The following is a 27,993-nucleotide window of genomic DNA, read 5'->3' on the forward strand; positions in this document are numbered from 1 at the left end:
CATATCAGGTATACAACCTGGCTGAAAAGTCATTGTTTATCATACTATCCAGCCGTGGTTTGATGAAATAAAATGTGATTTATTAAAATCGCATTTTATTTCAAGATATGGCTTGAATAAATGGGGCATCAATCGCAGACAAGAGCTACACGGCCATGTCAGGTGAGAAAGGAGGTTGGGCTAGTTCGAAGAAGAACAATGTTCTTCTTCGACAGGAACTGTCAGATGCTCAAGTGATTGTGGGTCGGCTTGAAACAACCGTCGCGCGATCTCTTTGTAGATGTGCCGGTTAATCATCTGGCCCACATTCAAAGGGAATACTTTGTAGTTTTAAGGTTTGAAATATACGGCTCCAAAAAATAAAGGGAACACTTAAAGAGCACAATGTAACTCCAAATGTTGCCTTTATTTTATTTTATTATTTTTTTGAAGCCGTTTGTATTCTGGCACCTTGCATTTAAAGATGACATTCAACGTTGTAAGTCTGTAAATACTTAATAAAATCATGAAGGTCTTTAATGTCATCACATGAAATTCAGTGTCACCATCTTTGTCTCATAGCATCAACGAACAAACAACACAAATCATGGCCCAATGTGTTTCCAGTCGGGAACGTGTAAAAACATGAAGCAACTCTCCTTCATAAGGGCAAGAATAAAATTTAAAGTCTTTATTCTAATTCCCAGATTATCCAGTTGTATCAGGTCACATTGAACACAAATGTAATCCTTCCCTTTAAACCTGATTTAAAACATGTTAAATTACTCCTCCGTCCGTCATGACTCCCCAATTCATTGTTTCTGCCTTCACAGTGGACTCCAGCAGAGTCAAGGTCAATTCATGGCAGTTTTTTGTGTCTTGGACAACATTTTTTTTTTCCGTGAATCAGCTTTTTGAGTTTTTCCAGGTGTGGACAGTTGCAAAGAAAATGGGAGAATGTGACTTTTTTTTTTTTTTGCACTGTTTCAAAAAGATAGCGTAGAGTTGGCACTTGGGTGCGCTTCACTTTCCTTTGTCTACAGCTCCAATGAAAACTAAAATTACACTCCTGCTGTGCACAGCAGAGTAAAAAGTAGTGCAGCAGAGTTGACCTCACAATGAGATGATTTGACAGTACAGTACACATTTATCCACAAAACATTCTAAAGTGATTGCTTCACATTAACTAGAGACTGAGATGAAACAGTGACACGACCCTTCTCGACATTCAACGCTTTACGAGTGACTTCCAGGCTCTTTTGTGTTTCACATTCTTGCATGCGGAGCGATCGCAAAGTGGAATTGGAACATGACCCATACGCAAAAAAATTATTTGGTCTTTTTTTTTTTTAATATACTTCTGTGTGTGGCCGCTGGAGTTAAAAAAAAAAAGTAAATGTAAATAAATTATTTGGTTTTAGCTTCTTCACACAAAGCAACTGAAAAGCTCATAATTGTGTTCCAAATAAGAACAAATCCAACATTGCAATCAAGGATTAAGATGCTGGCTGTGATTGGGCTGCTTTGAAGAAAGTGACGTTTTCTGAATCAAGCGGATACAAGTGAGGACTTGGAAAGAAAAAGTGCATCGGCGTTGAATCACAGCAGGAGGATTTTGTTTAAAAAGTGGTCTTCGTTCATGTTGTACGCTCCAGCGTGTATTCCAGTGGCTTCATTTTGTGCGGAGCGGAACCTTCGGTATAAAAGCAGCATTTTGGCTCGATGCATTTGTCTGACAATTGAGCAATCAAGCATCAGGATGCAGGCGAGCAACAGATACCTACACATAAACAACACTTGGAAGAAATACGTTTTGGCACATCAGCCAGGGGGAAGAAAAAAAAAATCTTGTCATGCACTTTTTTGTTTTTTAATCTGGTGCCATTTGTGATTAACGCTGTTTTAGTTTCAGTAAATCAGCTATGCCGACTTCTGGATTTGTGGGCAGTGTTTGGTAGCAATCGGGCTAACCTGTAACAGTGTGATGGACAGTTCACGTGCATGTCGACAAAAAGCAAGCTTGGGAAGTGTGATGTGGTCTTGCTGGTTTTAAGTTTGTGAGTCACCTTGGTAATATCTCGGTTTCAAAAATCAGGTCCTTTTCTGTGTTTCTCTCTCCATAACACGGTACACACGGTAGGCTTTTTCCTATGCCATGGCTCAGTTTTTTTCCAGTGTAACAGCGTGACATGCTCTCAAGTCCTTAAGGTGTCCAGGTGGGGGGAAATGGAAGAAGCATCAAAAGGATGGACGGATCTGTGTGTGTTTGAGGACGGAATCGAGTTTCCCCCCATGACGCTATAGCTCTTCTCTGTGCTTCTTTCCTCTCATGGGACCCTGGCCGTTCCTCAAGGAGCCGTTTTGCGGTCGCAGAAGGTGACCGCGCTCCTGCTCCGTCCACGGAAACCCGACCTGTCCGTCGTCGCTCTCCAGGTCTGAGTCGGAGTGCATGAGGGCGGATGAGGTGGGGGCGGGTACTGGCTTGACGCGGCCTGGGGAGGTGGCACCAGAGCACCGTTAGTAACTGTATGCACATTAGCGACACATCCGGTACTTGGGTAATTGTAATTAAATCATTCATATGCATTTAAATGTGGCATTTTTACCGGCTTTGGGTGGTTGGAGCTCCAGAGCGTCTTGCTCGTCAGCTTCCAGCATTTTATAACGGCTTTTGATTCTGCGCGCTTTGCTCTTGCGCCTTTGTAGGAAGACCGGGAAAAGAAACCGTATCGTAAGTCGAGTGGTGGAATCAAACTGCAGTAATAAACTTTTTTTTTTTTTGTTAAACAGATGATTAAGAATATATGCCCGTGACTACGGAAATTGATCTCACCTGTCACAGCAACACACACACCCCCAGACAACTGTCGCCACAGCAACCACAATCATAAAGGACGCGATGGTCACATAGAGTACGCTCCATTCTGAAAGCAAGCACATTTATCATTTAGGTCCAAAATGGCTTTCTTATTTTGAAAATTCGAGTGGAATGTTTGGTCCATGTCAACAGGTTCATCTGGGTGCTTTCCTGCTGAAGGCGGATTCGTCTCATCTTACCGCAGTTGCTCTCTGCCTCCCCGAACTGAGCTGTGATGAAGTTCTCCATCCAGAAGGGTTGGCACACGCAGCGCCGTGTGAATGAGTCACATTCGCCGTGACTGGAGCAGTTCAGCTGGCAGACTTGAGAGAGGACGGCGTGATATAAATGGACATTTTAGAGGACAACCGTGACTTAAGTTATGACATGATTTGGGACGAGAGAACTTTACGCATCTTTTGGGAACAACTTTGGATTTTCACCAGTGAACCCAAATCGGTCCTTACTCAACAAATACCTTCAACAGTATAAGAAGTACAGTACAGAACTCACTGACAGTGTCCACCCGCAGCGCCTTGTAAATGAGAAAGTCGTTCTTCTGTTTACGCAGTTTGTTGCGTAGGCTGAGTGCAACGCTGTGACCAGATAGCGGAGGGCGCCCTGGACCGCCTGACACCAGGAAGACCAACCGGGTGCTAAGGCCAGAACAAGAGGGGACAGGTAGCAGGAGTACCACATAACATTTAAAAATAATAATTTCCTTCAGCATTGGACTTATCTAGACACGATATTAAAAAACAAAAAAATCAACAAAATGTACGCATATAGAAAAAAACTTCCCAATGACTGACAAAAATGAAGCCAAGTTTGCGCATTGAAATGCCATTCATCCATCCCGGTCGCCCAAAAATATTTTTGCGTCATAACTTGACTCACCTGTGCTCATTGAACGCGGCGATCTCTCGAACGATGATGTCACTATCGAGGACGCCGAGCAACACTCCGACCTGCCGCAGGAGCATGTCACGTTGACGGTGGGAAACCTGCGTGATGGGAACCTCTAAGACCAGCTCCACCTGGTCGCGCTCCCACGGGTCTGAGAGAGAGAGAGACACGCAATTTCATTCAGCGGTTCTCAACTAGTATGAGCGGCCTGTCTGTGTTTTCGACATGTGTTAATTACCGCGTACCTGGTTTGACCTCCAATGTGCCGCTGTCTGTGTTGGTTTGACCTTTGCTGTCAGTGACCGTCAGAGTGAAGCTATACTTGCCCTCCACCAGGTTTCCCAGAAACAAAACCGCTTGATGATCAGAGTTGTTTAGCACATCCTGTGAGACAAGTGGCAAGTATGTTGAGCTCTTTTTTTTTGGGGGGGGGGGGGGGCTGTGCAGCGAGTCAACAACACAGTGATGAACTTCTATTTCCTGTCTGGCAAGATGCCTTTCAATTGTCTGTTGATGAAATGAAGCCGTGATCTCAAAAGTGAAACTTTGTGGATGACTTGACAATGACTGACAGCACTTCACTTTAAAACAAACAAAAAAAAAGTGCGCTGTATTTTGCTTGAAAAAAAAAATGCAAGTACCGTTTCTCGGAACTGTTTGAACCTTTTTAGCGGAGGAATTGTCAACAAAGTCAGAGATTGTCTCACCCCGGCCGCAGGGCTGCTGTCATCTCTGGTCCACAGGTAGCTGATCCCACCTTTGTCGTCGGTGGAGTGAGATCCATCCAGGGTGGCGGTCCGCACAGGGAGAGAGACGGGTGGGCTGGAAATCACGTGAGCAACTGGTGGTTGGTCCAATTCTGGTTGAAAAGAAGTTCCGGTGGAGGTGATTAAACATTCAATCAAGTATTTTTTTTTTCCCACTTCCACGGATTCAAGGGCAGTAAAATAAATCTTCTGTCACAAAAAAAAATGTACCAATCAAAAATTCAGCAGATAAAAAGCTATCTTAAATTTGTATATAAAATTTGCGACCCCACCGACAAATCCTAACGCGCACCTTCTCTGACGATGACCGTCACGGTGTCGCTACTCTGCAGCTTCCTCTCATCCGTCACTGTCAAGGTGAACTCGTAAGCGCCCACCTCGAGACCGGTCACTGTGGCAACGGCGCCGTCTGCGTTCTCAATTTTCACGCCATCGGGACCCCTGGGGGGGGGGGAACAGATGGCAAAGAGGGGGAAAAAACGTGACCGAGAAAGAGAAAGTGATGCAAATTTTTCATCCCGTTTGTACACAACTCCACACACTCTTTAACTCCTCACAACTACGTGATTGTGCATCAATAAATTCTACTTACTTGGTCTGTTCCCAATGGTAGGTTGCTATTTTTTGGTCGTCGCTGCTCTTACTGCCATCCAGCATAGTTCGATCAACCGGTAGCGTCAGTTCTTTTTCCGGTCCTGCGTCTGCCACTGGCGGTTTATTGTTTTCTGCGGGGATGAAGGGAGAGAGAAACAAGAGGGCAGCGGCAAGACGCTTATCGGAAGGAACCACCTCACACTCTAATCAAGCGTGGACTGGCCTAATGTGACTTGAAGGCGTTTACCTGGCTGCACAATAACCGTGGCATAGGCTGTGTCTTGCTGTCCAGCGGAGTCGGTCACAGTGAGCTGGAAGGTGTAATCTCCCTCTTGCATGGCTGACAGCTGCAAGGTGTGTGTGCGCACGCCCTGAAAAATGCAAAACGCGGGACCCCGTTTTAAAACCTGACAAACTGCAGGGAAAAAAAAAAGTCTCATTCAGTGTAAAACAAAAAAAATTTAAAAATTAAGATCCCGCAAAGACTCACTTGCATCTCCACCACCTTGTCTTTGCTCTCAGGACTCAGCGACCATTCATAGGCAAGGGAGTCGTGGTCATCTGTGCTCTGATTGCCATACAGAGTGATGGAGTTACGTGGCAAAGTGATGACCTGCGTCACAGAAAATCAAATCATGAAAAAATAATAATAATTCGAGCTCACGCTATTTCACTGCGTTAACTGGTAGCCGTTTCTTGACATTCTGCAGTAGAGTCCAATTTCTCAAGAATAAATAATAAAACTCCAAAATCTGGAATTCCCAATTTGATGATTACTTCCTTGGTCCCCATGCCACGCCTCTCTACAGAGTTGTGGAAGTCAGTCAGGAGGAAAAAAAAAAAAAAAAAAAACCACAGCCAAAAACGATGACCTGCAAATAAACTAATACAAATAAATGGATGGTTTATTGTAGCAGAGCTCTGTGTAATAATGTTGACCTGGTTGGGGCCGGCGTTGGCCTCGGGCTTGTAATCCTTGGCTTTGTTGACAGACAGGGTGGCCTGTGTTGAGTCTTGGGCGCCATCGGAGTCGGTGACAGTCAAACTGGCAAAGGACAAGAAATAAGAAGCATAATTTTTTTGTTTTTTTAATGAGGCCTTCCGTGACGGTGGCTCGGTTCCTAATTGCCACTAAATCGCCTGGGTTAACTGTATTGACATTTTTCTTTTTTTTTTTGGGGGGGGGGATGCACAAGTTTCTGGATGACAGGCAGTATGAATGTGTACTTGAACGTGTAGTTCCCCGGAACCAAGTTGGTGAGCGTGAGGACGGCCGTGTTGGCAGACACCTTCTCCTCCCTGAGGGGACCTTTGACCTCTTCCCAGTGCCACGCAACTACTTTGTCATCGTCTGTGCTCTCTGGAGGAGGAGGAAACAAAACATCAGAGGGCAGTCTAAGCATGTAGGCACAGTGGCAACAACGTTTGGTAACGTGCGCTGATGCGAAAACTCACGGCTGCCATCGATCACCGTAGAGCGCGTTGGCAAGGAGATCTCTTCGAACTTCGGGGAAACTACGGCAACGGGGGGCTTGTTGACCCGCGGCTCTGACAGGTGGAAAACAAGCACGTAATATGCTTGGTGAGCTGTAAACCGCTTGTGAGTGACTCAGGCACAAAACCAATGTTTGTGGAAGGGTCAAACAGAACACGGGATGCAATAGGAGCACAGGCATGCTTTGTAGTATGCAAACGGCATTTGTAATACAGCGCAACTAGCTACTTTGTTAACAAACACGTAAAAAAAAGAAAAAAAAGTGACATATATAGCACGATGTCTATTTTATGTTTTCGCTTACCTGGTTTGACAGTGACATTGACGTAACCTTCTCCATGGGCCCCTCCCCCGTCGTCCACCGTCACCTCAAACTCATACAGACCAACTGTGAGCTGGGAAAATAAATACCGGTCAAGCAATCGGAAAGACAAAGCGATTTCAAAACCGACTATGGGTCCATGCAAAAAAAAAAATTTTTTAAAGACTTATGGACAGTTTGCTCTCTCCACTTTTCACAGTACGCTATGACAGTCCCAATTTGCAGCCACCGTATAGACGGGAAACAGGGATTTGTTTTCCAGTCCAAGTAGTCTGAGTATGTATATACAATTTGGAAAAAAATTGGAGCGTCAGATTAGTATTTTGCCTTTTGAACATCTGCTTTCAATCAATTCGGTTGAATAGTTTTCTTGAATGCATTAAAAAGGCACTGACGGAACGCTTCCATTTTCTATTCAACAGAATCGCTCCACTTTGATTACGAAGGCTGTATACCTTGCTGAGTTTCAGGGTCTTGCTGTGCTTCCCTTCCATCTCCCCGCTGTAATCTTTGGGATGCGTTATCAGTCGCCAATCAAATGCATACTTCGTATCTGTTGGGAAGCAGAGCCAGAAGAAGTCAAGAAATACCCTGCCGATAAGGATCATTTGAAATAACGCATTTCCCATTTTGCTTCATTCAAGCGCGCCGAGGAGAGAAAATGGGGCTAAACAAAATCAAGCACAATCATTAATCGAGTTCTCCGTCTCACCTGGCGGAGGTGGGGGCACCACAAAGGCGTTCAGCTCGACCGAGCTGCGCGGTAGCGTGACCTCAACGCTCTCCCCCGCTGACACCACCAGCTCCCTCACTAGCATGGGAAACAGATCAGGTGACGGCAACAGCGCAGCATGACAACAACAACGTTGGCACTCTTCAGGGTTAATGTCCTCGTGCGGGAGATTTTATTGCAACACATTAAATATTTACAAAATCTTAGCTTGAAGTTGTGAATTTATTTTTTTATTTTTTTTATTTTTATTTTTACAAGCCGCACAATGTCAAGCCCCATGAAATGTTAATAGCGCTGGAGTAAGACGACACTAACTTGTGTATTTTGGATTCGTTATTTGATCTCAGGGGGACGAGATTTCTTCCAGAGACCTTTCCAAAATGCCTTGTTTCATCATAAAGAGAATGCTTAAACGTGTCTGTCTAAAAGTGTCACAGTGAGCTTGCGAGTGTATTCAAAGGAAGCAGTGGCTAAAGAATTAAACCAGTTGCACGTTGAAGGCAAAACCCAATTAACCCTAGAAAAGGTGGCATTTAAATTTCAGGCCTTCAGACCAAAAGCTTAATGAACTCATTCACTCCCAAAGACGTTTTTAAACGTCTTTTCAGACTTGGTCCAGAATTGGCTGGTACTGAATGAGTTAATAAGAGTTGGAAAAAAAATCTCTCTTTGCTTCGAGGAGAACTTCCACAGGCTGATGAGCACCAATCAAACTGATTACGTTTGTGAGATTTACACAGAAAGAAAAAAAAAATCTATTTCCCAAAGGCAAAGAAACACTGAACAAACAAAACCTTTGCCAAGGCTGACTGCATCTGGGTCACGGGTTGAGCACGGAAACGTGGTTGTAAGCCACTACCGGGACTTGCTGGCAGTTACAGGCGGCTGAGAGTGTGTCAATCACTTAAGCTTATTTCCAACCAGAGATGACCTTTCTACAATATCTCTGTGTAGACAACAGTCGCTATTCCCGTGCTATGCTATCTGCTTTAATCCATGTGGCTCAGGACAGCTCAATACTGTCATATGCCACGACTCGCACCGCAGTTGCCGCTGAAACTTTTCTGTTGTCATTTTTTTCGGTCAACGGGTGAAACCGCCTTGGCAAGCTCTTCTTGTTTGTTTCACGGCCGCCTCTCTCAGCGCGCTCCTGTGCACATCCGCGTAACCCCGCTGCCGCCAAAGAGTTACTGTACTTTGGAAAGTCCGTATGTGAAGGATCACAAGAAAATTCTAAATTAGCCCCACCGCAAAATTTTTTAAAAATTACCAAGAAGCAAACTTGCGAATGCCAAACCTCAATTATGTGAGGATGTCATGCATTTCTTACCAGCCTGTGTTGGAGCCACGCTGATGGTGGTTGTCGTGGGTGTGCCGACATCGCTCCCGTTGGAAAACGCAGCAGCCTCGACAACGGTGGAATTGTGATGTGAGGCACGGTCACTCGTCGTGTTGGTTATGCGAGTGATGTTCTTTTGCTCGGCTTCTGGAACGACGCTTGGGTTGGCCATCGGCAGCATTGACTGCGCTGAATCAAGTTGGGAGTTTTCCTGAAGAAAGGGTCAGAAAGAGCGAATGTGTGACAGCCTAACAAGTTGCGAATTTTAAGAAAGTGAGAAATTGTGTCCATGTAATGATTGGACTGAGGACTTCAGATATTCAGTATAAGAGATTTGAATGGAAAAACTAAAATGTGAGAAGAATCGAACAGAAAGGACATACATGAACCTATTATTACCGTGCTGAGCTGCTGTTCTGTTTCCCCTTCATGTCCTGCCTGACGAACGTTCCTCCATCTTTTGGCGGCAGGACCCTTCAAAAAAAGACCACAAATAAAGCATAAAAAATATATATACATCAAAGCATTTCTGAAAAGCCGGTCATACCTTGCTCAGTATCTGAAGGAGGCCGAGAGACTCCTGATCAGGTTGGGGCAGAAACAAGATGGGACAGCCCCCCTTCAGGGCGCAACTAAGAAGCACACATCGCCCACCGAGGCTCCACACAGCGTTGCAACTGGGCCTCAAGCAGCAAGTCTCCCAGCACGTCGACCCGCCCCTCCCGTCTGCGAGAGGGTACCAACCCAAGCTCACGACGCTTGTCCAGTGGAGCCCCAGCACTCCTCCGGTAACACGGCAGACATCTGCCGACACACCTGGAGAGAGTCCGAGGAAGTCGATTAGCTTCTAAATGGCCATTTGGGGGTTGGGGGTGGGCAGGGGCAGGGGGTGGGCATGTTGGACTGGGGTGATAACAGGAGCTCGTGCTGCATACAACTATTGAATCTGGGGCTAGTTGTCAAAGAGATGCTAATTATTTTTAACATGAAAAATAACAGGTGACAAGTTCTGTACTTTATAAAAAATAAAAGTACCGGTAGTAAAAAATCAGAGTGTAAAGAACAAATATCAGGGATGCGATTATAAAAGCGCCACTCAAGCTTCCTGAGTCTCAAATCGTTCAGAATCACTGTAAAAAAACATGACAACAAGTCAGGTTTTCCAAATGGAAAAACCCGAGAAAAGAGCGCCGCGGAGTGTCGCAACTGTCACTTGATAGGCAGGCTGTTTTGGCGCTTTGACTGAGCCTTTCTGAGAAAACAGCCGCATCTTGAGTAATCTGCCCCGTCAGCAGCCGAGAGAGAGGAAATTAGGCTTTTCCCTGACAAAACAAGACGCTCGCTGATTAGAGCCCGGAGCGCATTACGCAATAAACGCCAAGACTCCGCCCTCTGAGCCGACGGGTACCAGCAGTCATCTGTCAGTGCAGTGAGTTGCTGCAGTCTGTTCCTCGTTGGTGGCATGACGGCACTCCACAAATCACTTAACAGAGCTGATACACATTGCTGTGAATTGGAATTTTTATTTTCAACTTTTTTTCTGGAAAGAGAACACAAGACTCATCAAGCCAGTGATTGTTTGGCTAAAAAAAAAAAAAAAGACTCTTTGGCCTCTGTTCAGTCGCTCTACCTCTTGTCCACTCTTTTTCTGTCACCCCCCCTCAACACACAGAGCACTTATTGTTCCGTTTCACATTGTATACCCGGGAGCCCCCACGCCCTCCCCCGTCACACTATTTAGTCCGCGAGTCTGATGGCTCTGATGGGATCAGATGAGCGACGACAACAAACGAGCAAAAAACAAACAAAAAAAAAAACTGCAAACGGATTCCAAAGAGGATGAGGACACACGTTGAGTAACCGCCGCGACTGCGTTGCAGTTCCCCATTCGTAGCGTAACAGCTGCACATGTCAAATTTGTTTATCAGTCCTCAGTCAATAAATGTTTTTGGAAGATTTATCATTGAGTTTGTTTTACCTGTGGGAGGGGCCAAAAGCCAGAGGTGGGTCAGCGGCAGGAGGAGGAGGTGTGGTAAACTCCAAGTGAGGAGATGCTGGTATGCAGAAGACATTTGAAACAACCTGAAAGCAGAAGGAGGGCACTGTCAAGTGCTTCTCATTTACGGTGAAATGTACTGTATGCTGACAATTTGGATTGCTACAGGACTCGAGACACACCCAAGAAGCGTTGAAGCACTGCAAGGGTTGGGCATGTCTTCCTCAAAGTGCTGCCAAAAAGAAACGTCGCACCTGTTTCACAACGGAACCTTACCTTTTGCTCGGCAGCCAGATGCTGCGGGGAGGAGCTGAGGGAAGTCGCTATTCCCGTGCTGTGTGGAGCTAGGGTGGCAGCAGGGCGCCGCGAGGCGATAGGTGGGGGAGGAACGAGACCGACAATGTGCGGAGGACATGCAGCATGGCCGTCGGTGGGGCCCGCACAGGTTCAGATGCTCAAACTCAAAGCTGGAGATAAGACAGTGGGAGAATATCAAAAAAATGTGTTGAATATGAATCTCAGTACATTTACAACAACCCCCGCCCCCAATCCCTTCCGACATGTTATTTACGACTACAACATATGTGAACTAACAATTAATGAACACAATCCATTTCGATGTGATGTCTTCTATCCACGCAGATGCAGGAGCGGATTTATTTGATTCCTGAATATTTGTAGTTTTTCAGTTATCCCATCGGGAGACTATCACGAGCTAATCAGGAAATAAATTGCGCAGGTTTCACCCAAATCCGCCGCGTCGACAGTTTGTTCCAGCAAAACAGACCCTCCATATCAGCAAATCATTTTTCACCGGGTCGAGCAGCACTTTGAAATCCTTTTGACTTCTCAAACCAACAAGCTGACACAAACCTGATTTGATGACACAGTCTGCCTCCACTCCCCCTCCGTGCATCTGAGGCAAGATAAATATATAAATAATCCGGGTAAAAAATAATCCAGAACAGAAAAAACTGTTGGGGGGGGGGGTAATTTAGCCACATTTGTTCCACCTTGTTGTTACATATTCCTTTTTTGCCTCAAGTTTGGGTGAGGCAGAAGTCAACTTGGTCACCTGGGTTGATGAAAGCGAGGAGACCTTTCGGTCTAAAAGGCTCCTTTTCTCCTGAGAATCTCCATCAGAAAAATGGTCTCTGTGACCAAGGGTGAAGGTCACGGGTTTGTTTCACTCTCCCCGTCCTTCTGAGATGAAGAGAAGCACACTTGCCAACTCGGTTTGCTTCCAGTCAGGTTGGATGAGGGCTTTAAATTTTTATTTAGGCTTAAAAAAAAAAAAGAAATACATTTTAATCCATTTCCAGCATCAACTGCCACATTTTTATTCCAAAAATATTTGGACAAGAATAATGTCTGATTATTGTGACAAAAAATGTGACATGTCCCTTTGATACATTGCTTCATCACTGTAATTGTAGATGTGTACAATGTAATGGGATTACATACAAGAGTAGCATCACAACTGCAGATGCAAAGGTCAAGCTTAGTTGTGCTTGGCAGAGACGTGCAGTTTGTCAATAGTAGTGGTTGCTTCATAAAATGTGCAGGGGGAACTAATAAAGGCAACAGTATTTTATAAGTCATTCCGATAATAGCAGAATTCTGGATAGATAAATGATGGCCGAATGAAGGCAAATAAATGGATTGCCATGTTATACATTGAAAAACATCTTGCACTGTAAACGGTGGGTGGGCAACGTTGTATAATTTAGAAGCATTGTATAGTTTAGCCAGCTCATATTCACTGGTTTCAGAAAAGACTGCACGACTCTACTTAAATCATACTGCGGTCCTATATGAGGCCGATCGTTAGTGCTTGGCGAGTCCATTGAACGAACACGCCATTACAAACGCTTGGATCAGGAATTTATCGCATCTGGTGTATCGCTTCACGCATTGCATACTGACATGCGAAGAGTTCGGTACCTGTTCAATCCAGGGTCCTTTAAGGCACCTTGAGCCAAACAGCTGCTGGCATTTCTATGACTTATTTACACGCCGTGGCCACGGGTCCATCGCGTGGGTTTTTTCCGAAATGCTGCTACCGCTACACCGTTTCAGAAGATAACCGTTGTCGTACTCATTCGCCTTTCACGTCGCGCGATCGCCATGGCGTGTGAAATCCTCATTGTCCCCCGCGGTACAGTAAATTGGGTCACTATTCCTCTCACTTGCTCAGCTGATGTGCACTTCTAAGCTTCACCAGGTCCCCTTATAAGACAGACGTGTATTTCCGGTGGCAATTTCAAAATAAATAACTCGTGTACCAGGTATTTTAACGTTTAACGAGATTAAGAAAGAATGACACACACATTCCCTCATGACAAAAAAGAAAAGGATGAAAGCAATTACTAGCCTAAAATGATATGATACATAATGCGGATTGTTGTGAAAGTAAACATTTTGACACGCCAGTGGTTAATGACGGATAAATGATTGTATCTTAATCCTACTCTTTCCGGTCTGTGCGCTACGACTACCAAAGACGAAATGCAAAACTTAAACACTCACCTCGTGGAATGTCATGAATGATTCGGGATTGTAGTATACAACAAACGGCGTAGGGTGAATTTCTTTTAATTATTGTGGCCAATTTCGCTTCAAACTGGACCAAAATGGCGACGGCACCTTCCAAGTAGCGTTACTGCGATTGGTCAACTAATCTTGTAGGAGCGTTTTCATTGGCTCCCGGTAGCTTTACTTTGACATTCCATATCCGGCGGGAGCTCACAAGAAACGTATTGAATCTTTCGTTCAAATAAGCTATTTCTAAACAAAACCGTCATCTTTCCTCATTCTAGTAACCCAGACGAGCAGCGAAAACATCCGTGAGTAGATGATGCTGGTTTCCTGATTGCAGTGCGTTGCTAACCGCTAGTAATGAAATCCCAACCTTTTCACAGTACTGTATTTTCTCTATGACGCCTTGCTGACACTGTGAGGCCACGATGGCTGACGGTGCAACAGTAGACGTGAGCGATCCGTTCTCAGGAGGAGAAGAAGGTGGAGGAAAAGGTCCAGAGAAGGATGCGGGAGGTGGTTTGACGGATGCTAAGAGGGAAGTGTTGGAGAGATGCCTCCACGCTCTCAAACATGCTAAAAATGATAGCCAGACTTTGGCCGCACTACTTTTGGTACGTTTTCATCGGCTCTCCTTTTTAATGAGATATTTCACACAGGATACGTTGATTGAATTTACCTGTAAATGTAACAAGATGACTGCAAAGCACTTAAAACGGGGAGGATCACAAAGTATCAACACGATGCATCGAAAATGTACATATTCAAAAACTCATCAATTCTCTGCATTCCCAGATCACACGCTTGTGCCCAGCTTGCCAACTGGACAAACCTACCTTGAGGCGTATCTTTGAGGCTGTGGGTCTCAACCTTCCAGCTCGGCTATTGGTGACTGCCGCGAAGGGAAGCAGGGACCCCGGATTGCCCCCACACGAGCTCCTTTCATTGGGTGCAGCTCTGTTGTCTGCCTTAAGCACCGATCCAGACATGGCCTCTCAGCCTCAGCTCCTTGCCACCATTCCCCTACTGCTGAAAATGTTGGCATGCGGTGCAAGCGACCAACAGCAGACAGGTGATGAAAATGGAGACGGAGACGCTGGGCAGATTCCAAAAAGCATGAGTGATGAGGCGAAGACAGCAAGACAAAGTGAGGTCAGCATGCAAAAGGGCAATGATGATGATAACGGTGCGGCGAACGAACCATCAACGCCGAACCCAAACTCACCACCTGGAAAACTTGATGAGGCCGTAGCGGCTGACTGTTACCAGGTCCTGACTGCCGTGTGTGCCCAACCCAGGGGTCCTGACCATCTGCTGAACCGAGGTGCTGTTCCTGCTCTCTGCCAGGCTTTAGAATGGAACCAGACCTTGAGCCATAGGATGGGGCTTCCCTTGCTTATTTGCCTCCTCTCGGGGAAAACCAAAGAGAAAGCGTGGCGCACACACTCAGCCGAACTGCTGCCTCTGCTGGTCAGGATGTCCAAAGACTTCTGCAAATCCACAGATCAGAGCAGGCTGGATATGTGCTCCCAGTTGGTCAATGTTCTACCCCCAGGAGGAGTCACAGTAGAGAGAGAGGTGCTGAGGGACGTGGTGAGCCGAGTGTGGGGGGCACTGAGACCCATGGTGCAGGCTAAATTGACTCCGAGACAGATTGGGCCAGTTTTGGTACTCGGCGCTTGTCTGCTTGATTTGTATGGTTGGGAGCTGGCTGGATCGCCAAAGTTCTGCTGCTTACTGGTGAATCGGGCTTGTGTGGAGGTCCGGATGGGATTGGAGGAACCGCCTGGAAACGATCTGAGCCAAGAGCTGCAAGACACGCTCACGGGTAGATGAAATTTTGAAACATTTTAAGATCTATTTAAGATGCTTTTATGTCTTGAAATAAGTTGTGCCTTAAGTAGTCACCAGTTCTTGCTTGTTAGCATAAGCTCTAAATAGGAGCAAAAAGCGGTATAAGACACCTGTCGCCGACTTAATTGGCACAATAAATTCACTCCATTGATAAATACAATTAGTCCCATGCGCCTTCTGGCGAGCAATAAATAATGACAAGACTAAAATTGGGTCATAAACGAGGTGGCGCTGTGTAGCTTAGCATGTGTTCAAACACCATTAACCTCCTTCTTCATCATCGTCCAGGTTGTTATCGGATCATGGAGGCGGCCATCGAGCAGGCCTGCAACCCGGCTGTCATGGCCGCTGCTTCTCCCGCTCCGAGTTCCATCTCCACCTTAAGTCTGCAGCAGAGCAGGCAGGTGCTCGGCGTACTGGAGGAGGCCTTCTCGGCTCTCATGTACCACCTGCAGCAGGTGAGACGATGGATTTGAAAAGCTTGTGGACCATGAGCGAGATCCAACGGAAGAACTGTGACCACAGATTCACCTTTTGGATGATTGATGAAATTCAGTTTTGGTAATGAGCAACAAATAAAAAGTAGTCCTTTTCTGACACGATTCATCGAACGATCAAACTTGAGCAGTATTACCTCGTTCCTCTGTGTTATGAGACTCAGTGAGTGCGACTATTCGTGTTTGCGTTACACTTTGTGTGACCGTCTTTCATTGTGTTGTGTGTGTTTAATGCGCGTGTGTTACACTTTGGATGTCAGTGCGCGTCACTCACCGAAATCACGGTCATTTCCTGTTTTCCAAGCTGGACCAGAGTCGCTACGGCGACCCTTTTATTTTCGCCACATTCCGCTGCCTGTGCTCCTGGCTGGCCGAGGAGACTTCCTGCCTCAAGGAGGAAGTGACCACGTTGCTGCCAATTCTCATCAACTACTCGCGGAGCCACCTGATGGCCGAGAAATCCGAGCAGGGGCTCTCCGACTGGATGGGGAAGATGTCCGTCACCGATGAGAGCGGGACCTGGACGGGCAAAGAGGCGCTTCGGTAAAGTTAACGAGACCACTGACACCTTCATGGATTGGTTTCAGATTCCATTCAGTACCAGCCAATTCTAGACCAAGTCTGAAAACACGTTTAAAAACGTCTTTGGGAGTGAATGAGTTAAGTATATTTAGACCTGTCTCATGTCTTTAGGTATCTCCTGCCAGCTCTGTGTCACCTCTCTGCCGAGGAAGGGCCCAGGAAGGTGCTGCTCACCCTTGACACGCCGGCCTTGCTGGTGTACTACCTTTCGCACAGCTTTACTTCCTTGAAGGGTAAAAGCGGAGCGTCCTCAGTGAGGGAGCCCAGCATGGAGACGGCCTGCTCGGCCCTCCTTAACTTCTCCGTCACCGAGGCTGAAAGAGTCAGGTGGTTGCCGTCCTCATTCCAACTTGGAACCGATTCTCAAGCGTCGGTTGCTGTTTTACCGTTTCGCGTGTTTGATCCCCTAGTTGACAGGCAAAACAATTAAATGCGATTAAATTACATTTCTTGTCATGTGATACATGTAACATTTGTAATGCAATTGTGTTTTCTAGGAAGGATCAATGCTTCCAAACTTTGGAGAAGCACCTCAGCGAAGCACTTCCTGTTTTGGTGCACAAATCTGGCCTCCTTGTCCTTGCAGCAAATTACTGCACGTTGGGTTTGATGATTGGCAGACTGAAATCAGCTCCAACAGGTAATGTTGTTTTAGTAAGCCATCAAACTGGTCTTAATTATTAAGATGCCCTAATATAAAATACATTATGCTATTACCATTTTCAGGGCTGAATTAATGCATTGTCACCAAATGCTAGCAGCAATGAAAGCAAAGTCTTATATTTTTCTTACCAGGTTCGGGTGAAGCCAGTCAGAGGCGCTTCTTTTCCACGGCTCTCCGCTTTCTCCACGGCGCCCTGGACGCTGAGCTCAGCCCGGGGCCGGTGAAGGTGAGCGCCGGCTGGGAGGACAGCTGGGAGGAGGTCGCCGAACTCTGGAGGTTGGCTCTGCAGGCTCTGGGGGGCTGTTTCCACTCTCAGTCCTGGTTGACCGAGCTGGTCAGAGAGGATGGATGGTTGAGGAACACGCTCGGCATGTTGAGCTGCTGTAGCGCACTACCAGACCAGCACACGCAGGAGGCGCTAGAGGAGGCTCTGTGTGCCTTGGCCAACCAGTGCCCACTCTGCAAACAGGACATTATGGATGTCATGAAGAAGCATCATGATACAGGAGCTTTAAGCTGTATGAGAAACCTTAAGAAGATGAGAGGAATGAAATGACTGAAAAAAAGTAAAGCTTTCAACACTTGCAGGCGGTTGTAATGAAATAAGGGAAATCCTGAAGCCAAGGTGCATCTGTGACGAGCAACAGTTACCATTGAGCACCAACTGAATTTATCATACTTCAATTGGAAATAATTGTCAAATGGTAACAGAATTTAATAAAGAAATACTTTTTTATGATTGAACAATATTCCTTCTTTCCTGCGTTTCACTTCATTTGATTCTCTTCAGCGCAACCGAGTAGTTACTCCCTTTGACCACAAGGTGGTGCTATGACACTGATGTGACTTTTCTTCAGCGTGTCCTTTCTCTGTTCTCGGATTGATTTAATTTGAAGACGTCTGAAATGGCTTTTTTTTTTTTGTGGTGTATTAAGACACGAGAAAGGGGCAAAACTTTTAGAAATAGCGCTCACTGTGACACAGCAACTTAGCCAAGCACACAACTGCAATCAGGAATATACCAGACGGATTGTTAAAATTCAAAACGGAGCAATCATATATGTATAAAGGTACAACATCTGATACAGCGTTAGTATTGGATCTCAATAGATCATGGAAAGCGGCCCTCATATTGTCCGATAATTCCCACTGAAATTTATGACATTAAAAAAAAAACATACTTTTGCATTTACTGTTTAAAAATGGTCTAAACCAGAGCATACTCACAGTGGTTCTCCACTTTTTTTTTGAACACCCAAGTCGCTGAAAATAACGTATACGTAAATCACGTAAATCACGATTCAATTGAAATGTATTGCACATACAATTGAAATATTAACTGTATTTGAATACATGTTTAAACAAAACAAAACAAAAAAACAAACAGCAAAGCTGCAAGTGACGTATAACTGAACTCTGTTCAGGCAGTGATTCTCCGGCGTACCACAAGAGGGGGCCAGTGTATACTAGGGGGAACTGTACAACACTTACGAGAACCCCTGCTCTCAAAATAAATAAATGACACGTTTTTTTTTAAAAAGTTTCGATCGATCTACCCCCCTTTTACTATTCACACCTCCCGCCCTCTATTCTTTTGAAACGTGCCCTCCTACTCCCTCTTCTGTCCTCTCGACTCCTCGCTCATACAAACTCCTGCATGGCGTGACACACTAACTCACTTCTTCTCTCTCACCTCTCCATCCAACATCACTTCTTCTCCCCCCACCCCCCAAATGCACCCCACGTTTATTTATTAATTTATTTCTTTATTTTAAATTCATTTAAACCCTTCAGCTGAATTGTTTCTGACGGGCTGCTCTGGCGAAAGCATGCTGTGGAAGGCTCGGAACAAGACTGATGGCATGCAGGTATATCGCTATTCCGTTTATTTAGTTTTGTTGGGCTGTGGGTAAAAGTCTGGGGGCGTTGAATGCACGGATTTGAAAGTGAGAGGTTAAATTGATCAGAAATGCAGAAAGAAAACGCGCCACGAATCATGTAAAATGTCTATGTGTCAAAATAAAAGGTCGGTGGAATTCGTAGAAAAAAAAGATGCAATTTCTCATTTAAATTTGAAGCGTTAAACGGCGCGTTAAAGTTCTTTTTTTTTTTTTGAAGTGATTGTACTAATTGACTGAATATATCTCTTTAAGAGAAGTGGACCCCGTCGACCCCTCCCCTTATTCTTGCAGCTGCACCAAACCTATAAGTAGTGCCTTCATGGAGAGCATCCACGCCTCCGTCTATATGTGTGTGCGTGTGTGCATGTGTGCGCGTGTGTTTGTGAGCGTGTGTGTGTGTGTGTGTTTTAAAGACACCGAGCCTTGAAGAAAGTGTAAATAACACATCGGGTTCATTAATGGACCCGTGCAACGAACCTGGATTACATGGTGGAGAATTTTCCTGATCCCTTGGAAGGTTCAGCATCCTGTTGATTATTTTGGTTGTTTTCTCTCTTTTTTTTTTTTTAACATTGGGGGTGTTCAGAGTGGGTCCAGATGTTGATCCACACTTATTCGGCTATGGTGAGTGTGGCGCTTTTGACGCATCTTTTTTTTTTTTGGACCGCTTTGTAATCTATTTGCGCGTGATATCAGAACGAATGTGTCTCGTGACAGTTAATACCCAACTTGCTTGTTTTATTATTTGCATATTTATAGTGACTGACTTGAGTCAAAAATCTTTAACCAGTTTTCTATTATAAGTGACTTTACACTTGCATTTTGCAGTCCTTGCGCACTAATTTGGAAAACGAATGACATGAAAAGTGGATTGTTTAGCATTGACAATGATAGAATGTGGAGCGGAAACTGTTCGGCACATTTGAAATTCCACTTGAAATAAAGTGGTGCAGAGCATTTCTGTGTCAAATAATGGAGCCACATTGATTCGGCTGACCCAGCCCCCCCCCCCCAAAAAAAATCCAATTGTGTCAGGATATGTGTGAACCTAAATGTAGGCTAAATGGATTCAACAACTTTTTGACGGACGACTTCGAGAATATTTGCATAATTTTAACTACAACGCCAAATGTGAATGTAAAGATGCAACATTTTGGAGAAAGTGTTCATAGTGCATCGCATATTTTTTGCAGCGCTTTGTGGTGGCTGCGACCTTTGTGACACATGCCAAGGGGCTATTCTGCCAGCGTGCATTAAATCAGATGAAAATATTTGTTTTATATGTCCGGCCATAAAAGAGAGCTGCAGCCATCATTTTGGTGTAGAATCTAATGTGCATTTTATATTCTTTGCACAGCTTCCAATTGAGTGAATGGCATTGCCTGGCTTTTTTTTTTTCGTCAACCAAAGTGTCAAACGTGTGTGCTTTTTTTTTTTTTTTGTGCAGGAGCGCGCAGACGGACTGAGCAGCTCCTCTCCGAGCGGGCGCCTCTCCCAGTTGTCCTCCCTCAACCAGGCCGCCTACTCCTCGGCTCCCCCCCTCTGCCACACTCCGGCCTCCGACTTCCAGCCACCGTACTTCCCTCCCCCGTACCCGCAGTCGTCCCTGTCATACTCCCAGAGCCAGGACTCGGCCTACTCCCACCTGTCGGACCCTTACCCCTCCATTAACTCCATCCATCAGCATCAGCAAGCCGCATGGCACTCCCAGAGGTCACGCTCCGACGAAGGGGGGCTTTTGTCGCAAACGCACCGGGCTCTCGGGCTCGACCCCCGGAGGGAGTACGCGGCTGTCCCCCGCCTCCTCCACGGTCTCGGCGAAGGAGCCGCCGCTCTCGGGGACGGACCCCTGGGGATGCACATAGGACATCACGGCCTGGATGAGCTTCAGGTGATCTCTCTTATGGCTTCGCCTTCTTCACCCCCGCCCCCTCCATTTTTGGAATGGTGGTGCTGTGAAATAAACGGCGAAGGCGTAAAGTTGACGATTTTTAAAAAAGTGTACGTGATTTTATATGAAGTGAAAAACGCAGTGCTGTAATACTGCCTTCTCAATATATTTTAAACAATCAAAACCCGATCAAGTCGATATGTTTTTTTTACTCGACACTTTAAAAATGATATTACTGTGGAGGCAATATTTGTAAATTGCAAAAAAAAAAAAAAAAACAGTCCAGTGTCACAACTGGTGTAAAAATAGCCGATACGATTAGGGCAATAAATCAGTCAATCGGTGTGAAATTTATAAACATCTAAAGATTTTAATGCAATACTATTTTTATTTCCCCAAAACGCATCTCGATTACCTGAAAGGTTGACTAAAAATGAATCTTATGTTAAAATTACAAAAAAAAAGTTCACTTTCTATTTTTAGACGTATTTTGGCATCGCCTTGTAAAGTTTACACGGGAAAAATCCACTTCAGAAAAACCTTTTTAAAAGTTATAGATCGCAAATAAAATAGTGACAAAAACACTTTTCGAACACATATTTCCATCACAAAACAGATATTTGTTTATGTTCTAGCGGCAGATTCGTCATTTTCTTACATTGTGTGCTGCCATATTTCCCGAAACGATTAACAGAATTCAATTGTTTTGTTATTTATATACAGCAGGCACGTGATAAATCAATGGATCCGCGTCTTTTTTTTTTTACGCGTGGCGTATATGAGACATCATAACTCCCACTTTTCACACTTTATTTTCTCCCCCCTTTTGCCCAGCCCAGAAGAATAGTTTGTCAGCTTGAGTGAGCAGTCAGCTTCCCCCGCAGCAGGTGCAGCTGCAGACGCTGTTTGTTGCCCTGCGTGCCGCACAAACACACCGCGACCAATTGATGTTCACGCTCATTATTATAGAAGAAGAAGAAAAAAGCGACGTCGCGGAGGCGAGCCAGAAGAACACAGTCGAGGCGGGCATGTCGCTGCTAAACGGGGGCCCCTGTTCGACAAGCGTCTTTATTTGATTAATGGGCGATATCCTGCACCTTGAAAGCCGACTGTGAATTAAGCACAAAGGAAGCTCGCCTTGTGTCCTTTTATCGATGCTTGAATGAATTGGAGCGAACGTATTAAACGGATTGGATTAAGTCAAACGAGCGCCACGCCGACGAATATTTTGATGGCGACGCAATTGCACTTTGGGAGCTGCCGTGCAAATCCAATATGATTATTATTATTTTTTTGCTAAACTAATACAATAGTGTGGAACACGAAAGATGATTTTTACACTCTTTCGTTTATCGTTGCTGAATGCTTTAATTAGGTCGACAGATAATTTTATTAGCCTTCGTGTGAATTTTTTGCAAACATTTTGGACAAAAATAATTGCATTAAACTAACTTGAATTAATTACTTACTATAGCGATGTGCTTTAACACACTAATTCAATATATCTGTGTGTGTCTATAAAAGTGTGTATATAAATGTGTGTATACATATGTACACTTACACACACGTGTACCACTTTCAGATATTACTTAGCACCCATTCTTCTACATGGAACCAACTATTATCCAAAGTTCGGATATAGCACTGAATGAGAACCAAATCGATTTTTTGATATGAATCCTAATCTATGATCAAAAGACTTCCCTGCTGCTACAAAATCACCTTTTCTAAAGAACCAGCACCATAAAGTACCCCAGAGGTGAAAAATGGTGGTATATGGTACCGGGGTGGGGGGTGCTACACAAACGGGAAAGCAATATAGAACCTCTGAAGCATCTTTAATTTTGAGGGTGTGCATTACCTGCCTTTTAAAGCGAAAAGCAGGATCTGTGTGTGTGTGTGTGTGTGTAAGCTATAAGGCCAGTGGATAAATGATAGTGACTGTCTGTCTGACACAGGGAATGGAGGAAGGATCAGCCTTGGGCATCCTGGACCACTCTGTCATTAAAAAAGGTAGGATCCCAGTATGTGTGTGTGTGTGTGTGTGTGAAGAGAAAGGGCGAGCGCCTGTGTCCAAAGTGCGCACCTATATAATTGTGCTATACATGCTGAAGGGGTTTTTGTGTTTAGTAATGGCGCTCCAACACCAGTCTTGCCTTGCTGACACACACACACAAACACACGCACGCACACACACACGCTATAAATAATTCTGTTTTGCTATTTCATTTGAAGTCAAGAAGTCCTCTAATACTCAGCTGCAGACTTTCACCCCAAAGGCACACATTCTTAATGAACTGTTCATGGTCATATGAGTGAGAGATAGAGAGAGAGGGATTAAAGTGAACAGAAAAGAGAAGTGGGCCAAGGAAAAAAAATGATACGATAAAAGCGGAGTTGTGGGGACATTTGCAGTGTCGTCGTGCTAACATTACAGATATTGAGTGGCAGTTTTTTTTGTGGCCTTTTCGGAAGACACAGGGGCACAGTTAGAAAACTCAAGTAGCATTAAAAGATGGCGGAGTCAGGATGCAAGTGTGGGAGGTGGGGGTCGACGTTAGTTGAGTCTGCATAGGAGTGTGGCTCAACATTATGAAGAATATGATTTTGAACGCTTGTGTGAACGCTGTGCTGGTTCATTGCAAACTTCGATAAGTTTGCAAGACACAACAAAATTGATTAATTGTTGCACCTCTACTTTTGCAATCCGGATAAAAAGACAAACAACAAAATATCATTACTAGCTCGATCACGGTATCAGTGGAAATACCTCTTTTCTTTTTGGGCCTTCCAGTTCCTGTCCCATCCAAGCTGAACGGTTCATCCTTGTCCGCCTTGTCCCTCGGGAAGGACGGCCTCGGCATGGGCGCCGTGTCCAACCCGGCCGAGGTTTTCTGCTCGGTGCCAGGCCGCCTGTCGCTGCTCAGCTCCACCTCCAAGTATAAGGTCACCGTCGGAGAGGTGCAGCGGCGGCTCTCCCCGCCCGAGTGCCTCAACGCTTCTCTGTTGGGCGGAGTCCTCCGCAGGTAAGAGAAAAAAAAGCACCAATAATATCGCACAGAATTCCATTCATACCTCCACAAGAGGTGGATAAAAATACTACCATTCTGTTCTGCTCTAGCTAACATGCTAGCTAGCATTGGCTCCGGCTAACGTTCTGAATGCCGTAAAAAAAAAAGAAGATAAATTGGCCATTAATAAAAAAAATTTAAAAACCAAATACACACATACCAGTATGAGTTGTTTCAGATTAGCTGGATAATTTTACTTGAATATTCACTTTTTTGACGAATTCTGTACTTTCAATCGCTCCATTTCAACACACCGGTGCTTTCGACTTCTTAATTGGTCAAAATAAGCTTGTGTATTATTCCAACCGCCGTGGATGACCACATGGCGTTTTACTCTCAGTGATGATGGAGTGATTCAAATGCTGACACCAAAGGCACTTTGTAATGATACTGACCCCAAAAGAGGCTTGCGCTCAGTGACCAAGTTGAGGTGGGCCATGGAACTGATGCACAACTGCAAAATACCGAGAAGGATTTGAGAATGCGTGTCAACAGTGGTCTCAGTTCAATCCGAACCTCTCTGGTGATGTCTTCCGAATAAAAGCGCCTATACAAAGCAACTGTGAGGTCAGAGCTTACGGACCCAAAATGGGTCATGGGACTAAATCACAAGAGCGGGCAACGTTTTAATGAATCCGGGCCTCGGGGCAAGAGAGAGCAAACTCATGGATGGGGCTCATTAAAGGATCAAAAGGGAAGTAAGTTTCTTTCTCCTCTACGGAGAGAGGCGAACTCCTGCTTGGTGACAATTTGTCGCTCTTTGTCATGCCCCCCCCCCAAAAAAAAAGTGTGCTTATGTAAAAATCAACAGACCCATAAAGGTGAATATCAAGGAGTGAAAACAAGGCAAGGAAATAAAACACACAAAACACATTTTGAGTGTTGACAGGGATCAGAGGAGGATTTCAGTGAGACACACACACACACACACACACGCAGAGATTGGACCATCTACTAAAAACTGCTCGCTGTCTCTACCTCCCCTCAGGGCGAAGTCCAAGAATGGTGGCCGCTGTCTGCGAGAGCGTCTGGAGAAGATTGGCCTCAACCTGCCCGCCGGGCGACGCAAGGCAGCCAACGTCACTCTGCTAACATCTCTGGTGGAGGGTGCGACGCACACTCACACACACACCGTCCAACACCGACCTGCCCACATCCTAACAGATAGAGACATGCAGAAAGATGTTCAAATTAGCTGATGTGAATATTAAACCAGGCAAGGGTGGCATACACAGGCGCACACACACAAGTCCAGGGTGTCGTAAAAAAAAAAAAAAAAGAAGCCAAAAGACCAGTGAACTGTGTAAGTACTGCAAGTGAGAAAATGGTTGCACAATGTTTCCCCTGACCTAACTTGACAAAGCAGCAGATTGTGCAGCATTTTGAAGGGATTTTCATGGCTACTAAATAGGAAACCCGCACAGATGTCACAATAACAGCCCTGTTTTTCAACATACCAAATTGAAAATCCTCTACGAGACTCACACTATCTCTATCGTCGTCATCCTCCTCCTATTGCAGGTGAGGCCGTCCATCTGGCGAGGGATTTCGGATACGTGTGCGAGACCGAGTTCCCCGCCAGAGCCGCCGCCGAGTATCTGTGCAGGCAGAGTGAGCCCGACCAGCTTCCCACGCGACGAAGCATGCTCCTCGCCACCAAGTGAGTGGGACTTTCCATATTTGAGTCGACGGGTGACATTTGACAACGGGCACACCTGCAATGTGAGTCCAAGTATAGCGAGAACATTCACTGGGACAGCTCACGAGATGCACTCTCTGGATTCGATTGAAGACAAGCTCTTCGATTGGTAGCCTACTGTAGGGGTGTCAAACTCATTTTTTGTCGCAAGCCAGATTTTTTTTGCAGTTTCCCTTGGAGGGCCGTTATGACTGAAACCATATAAAGAAGTCAAGAATAACGGTTTATTCCCCTATTGTTTAAGTTACTGAAATGAGGGGTTTGTTCACAAGAAAATGCTGACAGTATCACTCTTATTTATTACAAATGAGAATTTTTAAAGTTTGGTAGAGATTTCAGCAAGCATCATGAAAGGTGACATATTTGATTCGCAGGCCACATAAAATGATGTGGCGGGCCAGATTTGGCCCCTGGGCCTTGTGTTTGACACCTGTGGCCTACTGTTTCAGAGGTATTCTTTGAACAGTACAGTGGAAAATAATTAGCGCACCAATCGACATATATTTTTGGGTGACTTTTGCTTTGTGTTGCAAGAAAACGAGCAGGGGCGGAGCTACACGGTGGCCACATCTGGGGTATTATTTTGATGAACATGAATCAGAGGATTAGTATGGCTTTACTGCACATTCTACAGGGTCATACTACACTGAGAAACTTGGATGATGTACCACAAAACATATTATGTCTCTGAATAAGTCTCGATACTATTGAACAGCACAGTGTCTGAAAAAAAATTGCGAATAACAAAACATTGCAAATACGTGGTGAGCAATAATCAAGACGATTACTTTCAACATGGCCTGAGAAATCATTGTTTGAAACCATCCGCAGTCAGGGTTTAATGATATAAAACCGACACATATAATCAATCTCGCCCAACACACTCATCATGATCCGAGCAGGAATAAATATATGGTGAATAATTTGTCAAAATACAAATTTTGTCAAATTGTTAAAATACAAATACACACATGGGGAATGACCAACAGTATCGATCTGTGAAAAAGACATCTACTAAACGTTTGTACTTGTATTGCCATGACCATGTGACATCACATGGTCACATGAAGTCACATGGTCATGACTGGCTCTCATTCGATGGTGCAGGTTTGCCTGATGTTGTGTCCCACAGGTGTATGCTTCCAACGGAAAATGTCTAAATAAAACCGTGAGACCCCCCACCACCCCCTCACCTTCTTTTTCTTTCTTAAAGGGAGATCTGCAAGGAGTTTGTAGACCTCATGTCCCAGGATCGCTCTCCGCTCGGGGGCAGCAGACCTAACCCCTGCCTGGAGCCTAGCCTCCAGGGGAGCCTCACCCACTTCAGCCTGCTCACCCACGGCTTCGGTACCCCCGCCATCTGCGCTGCGCTCTCCGCTTTCCAGAGTTACCTGATGGAGGCCATTAAAATGCTGGACAAAGGAGACGGCGTGGGGAAAGGCCACCACGACAAGGAGATGAAACATCGTAAATAGACGGTGAAGAGGCAAAAAAAGAGGCCAAAACTTCTCGGTTTTGCAACCTTTGGGACAAATAGAGAGACCAGCCTGGACCCTCAGGCATAAGGAGGTCTACTGTAATGTACTATAATGTTTGTCCATAAACTTCATTTCAAATGGACCTCTTCTAGTTGCATCCAAACCAGGATGCACTCCTACATATGGCAGTATTGTTTAATTTCACACCAACCTTGGTTGTTTTTTTTTTTGTTTTTGTTTATTTTAATGACTTGTTCGTGGAAGCGGATTTTTCCAACATTTTGGACTCATGCCGGACGTGTCGTACATAAGCCATATCTGAGGCAACAACTTGCTCTTTTGCTGACAGACTTCATTTTCTCGGCTTCGGTTTGTAGTTCTTAGCAAGGTGCTCACGGGAAATGGCAGGTGCATGTTTGGTCTTCAGTGGACAGAGGGTTGAAAATGCAGCTCAAGGCGAGGGGAGGCTTCTGCGTGTTGTGTACCTAAGTGAAGCAAAGAGCAAAATCATTTTGTACTTTGTGTGTATGTTTATTATTATTACTGTTATCATTGTATTACAACATAAATGTAATATATTATTTAAAAAAATAAGAATGGATCTGTTTGATGGATTTTTTAATGTTTTGATCAGGTATATCAAAAAATTAAAAAAAACCTCCCATGCCCCTTTAACTGCACGCAACGAAACACTTTACATATGTAAAGGTCAACAATCATACATTGACCTCCAATCCTTTGACCACAGGGGAAATCAACATGTTCACATTTTCAAACATGACATCACTCCTAGATAATTACAATGTCCCACCACTGGTAAGGTATTTTTA

The 27,993-nt window shown here is 44.9% G+C and overlaps 3 protein-coding genes and 1 long non-coding RNA gene across 7 annotated transcripts; 2 read left to right on the plus strand and 2 right to left on the minus strand.

Moving 5' to 3' along the window:
• Window positions 1-491: 491 nt before the first annotated feature.
• On the minus strand, window positions 492-13,624 carry kiaa0319l (KIAA0319-like ortholog). Of its 3 annotated transcripts, none has more exons than XM_086136410.1 (26): window positions 13,518-13,624; window positions 12,064-12,270; window positions 11,862-11,904; window positions 11,171-11,455; window positions 10,971-11,074; window positions 9,540-9,808; window positions 9,392-9,466; window positions 8,984-9,203; window positions 7,633-7,731; window positions 7,376-7,473; window positions 6,903-6,993; window positions 6,559-6,651; window positions 6,331-6,463; window positions 6,043-6,148; window positions 5,594-5,716; window positions 5,351-5,474; window positions 5,102-5,234; window positions 4,802-4,950; window positions 4,450-4,601; window positions 3,988-4,126; window positions 3,734-3,893; window positions 3,350-3,492; window positions 3,037-3,159; window positions 2,813-2,903; window positions 2,586-2,677; window positions 492-2,471 (listed from the first exon to the last, which is right to left on the minus strand). In XM_086136410.1, exons 4-26 carry the CDS (start codon window positions 11,203-11,205, stop codon window positions 2,278-2,280), a joined length of 2,946 nt encoding a protein of 981 aa, XP_085992536.1. In that variant the 5' UTR covers window positions 11,206-11,455; window positions 11,862-11,904; window positions 12,064-12,270; window positions 13,518-13,624; the 3' UTR covers window positions 492-2,277. The 3 variants fall into 3 exon arrangements, with proteins under 3 accessions (XP_085992536.1, XP_085992537.1, XP_085992535.1); XM_086136411.1 differs by lacking the exon at window positions 13,518-13,624 and adding an exon at window positions 12,933-13,223 and having other exon boundaries at window positions 11,265-11,455; XM_086136409.1 differs by lacking the exon at window positions 13,518-13,624 and adding an exon at window positions 12,933-13,223.
• Window positions 13,625-13,722: 98 nt separating this feature from the next.
• On the plus strand, window positions 13,723-17,872 carry ncdn (neurochondrin). The gene is made up of 8 exons (XM_086136412.1): window positions 13,723-13,834; window positions 13,910-14,140; window positions 14,322-15,354; window positions 15,669-15,838; window positions 16,182-16,420; window positions 16,571-16,786; window positions 16,957-17,099; window positions 17,255-17,872. Exons 2-8 carry the CDS (start codon window positions 13,955-13,957, stop codon window positions 17,677-17,679), a joined length of 2,412 nt encoding a protein of 803 aa, XP_085992538.1. The 5' UTR covers window positions 13,723-13,834; window positions 13,910-13,954; the 3' UTR covers window positions 17,680-17,872.
• Window positions 17,873-18,806: 934 nt separating this feature from the next.
• tfap2e (transcription factor AP-2 epsilon) lies at window positions 18,807-27,762 on the plus strand. Of its 2 annotated transcripts, none has more exons than XM_086136754.1 (7): window positions 18,807-18,991; window positions 20,472-20,915; window positions 22,874-22,928; window positions 23,710-23,941; window positions 24,975-25,093; window positions 25,508-25,646; window positions 26,899-27,762. In XM_086136754.1, the coding sequence occupies exons 1-7, from the start codon at window positions 18,953-18,955 to the stop codon at window positions 27,158-27,160; spliced, it is 1,290 nt and encodes a 429-aa protein (XP_085992880.1). In that variant the 5' UTR covers window positions 18,807-18,952; the 3' UTR covers window positions 27,161-27,762. The 2 variants fall into 2 exon arrangements, with proteins under 2 accessions (XP_085992880.1, XP_085992881.1); XM_086136755.1 differs by lacking the exon at window positions 18,807-18,991 and adding an exon at window positions 19,350-19,648.
• LOC147190858 (uncharacterized) lies at window positions 24,311-27,024 on the minus strand. Its single transcript, XR_015103729.1, has 3 exons — window positions 26,879-27,024; window positions 24,965-25,143; window positions 24,311-24,440 (listed from the first exon to the last, which is right to left on the minus strand). It is a non-coding gene; the product is annotated as an uncharacterized LOC147190858 (long non-coding RNA).
• Window positions 27,763-27,993: the final 231 nt, after the last annotated feature.

This window comes from Hippocampus guttulatus, chromosome 18 (assembly GCF_054856545.1).
Source record: "Hippocampus guttulatus isolate MCC_2025c chromosome 18, RoL_Hgut_1.0, whole genome shotgun sequence".
In the NCBI taxonomy this organism is placed as follows: domain Eukaryota; kingdom Metazoa; phylum Chordata; class Actinopteri; order Syngnathiformes; family Syngnathidae; genus Hippocampus; species Hippocampus guttulatus.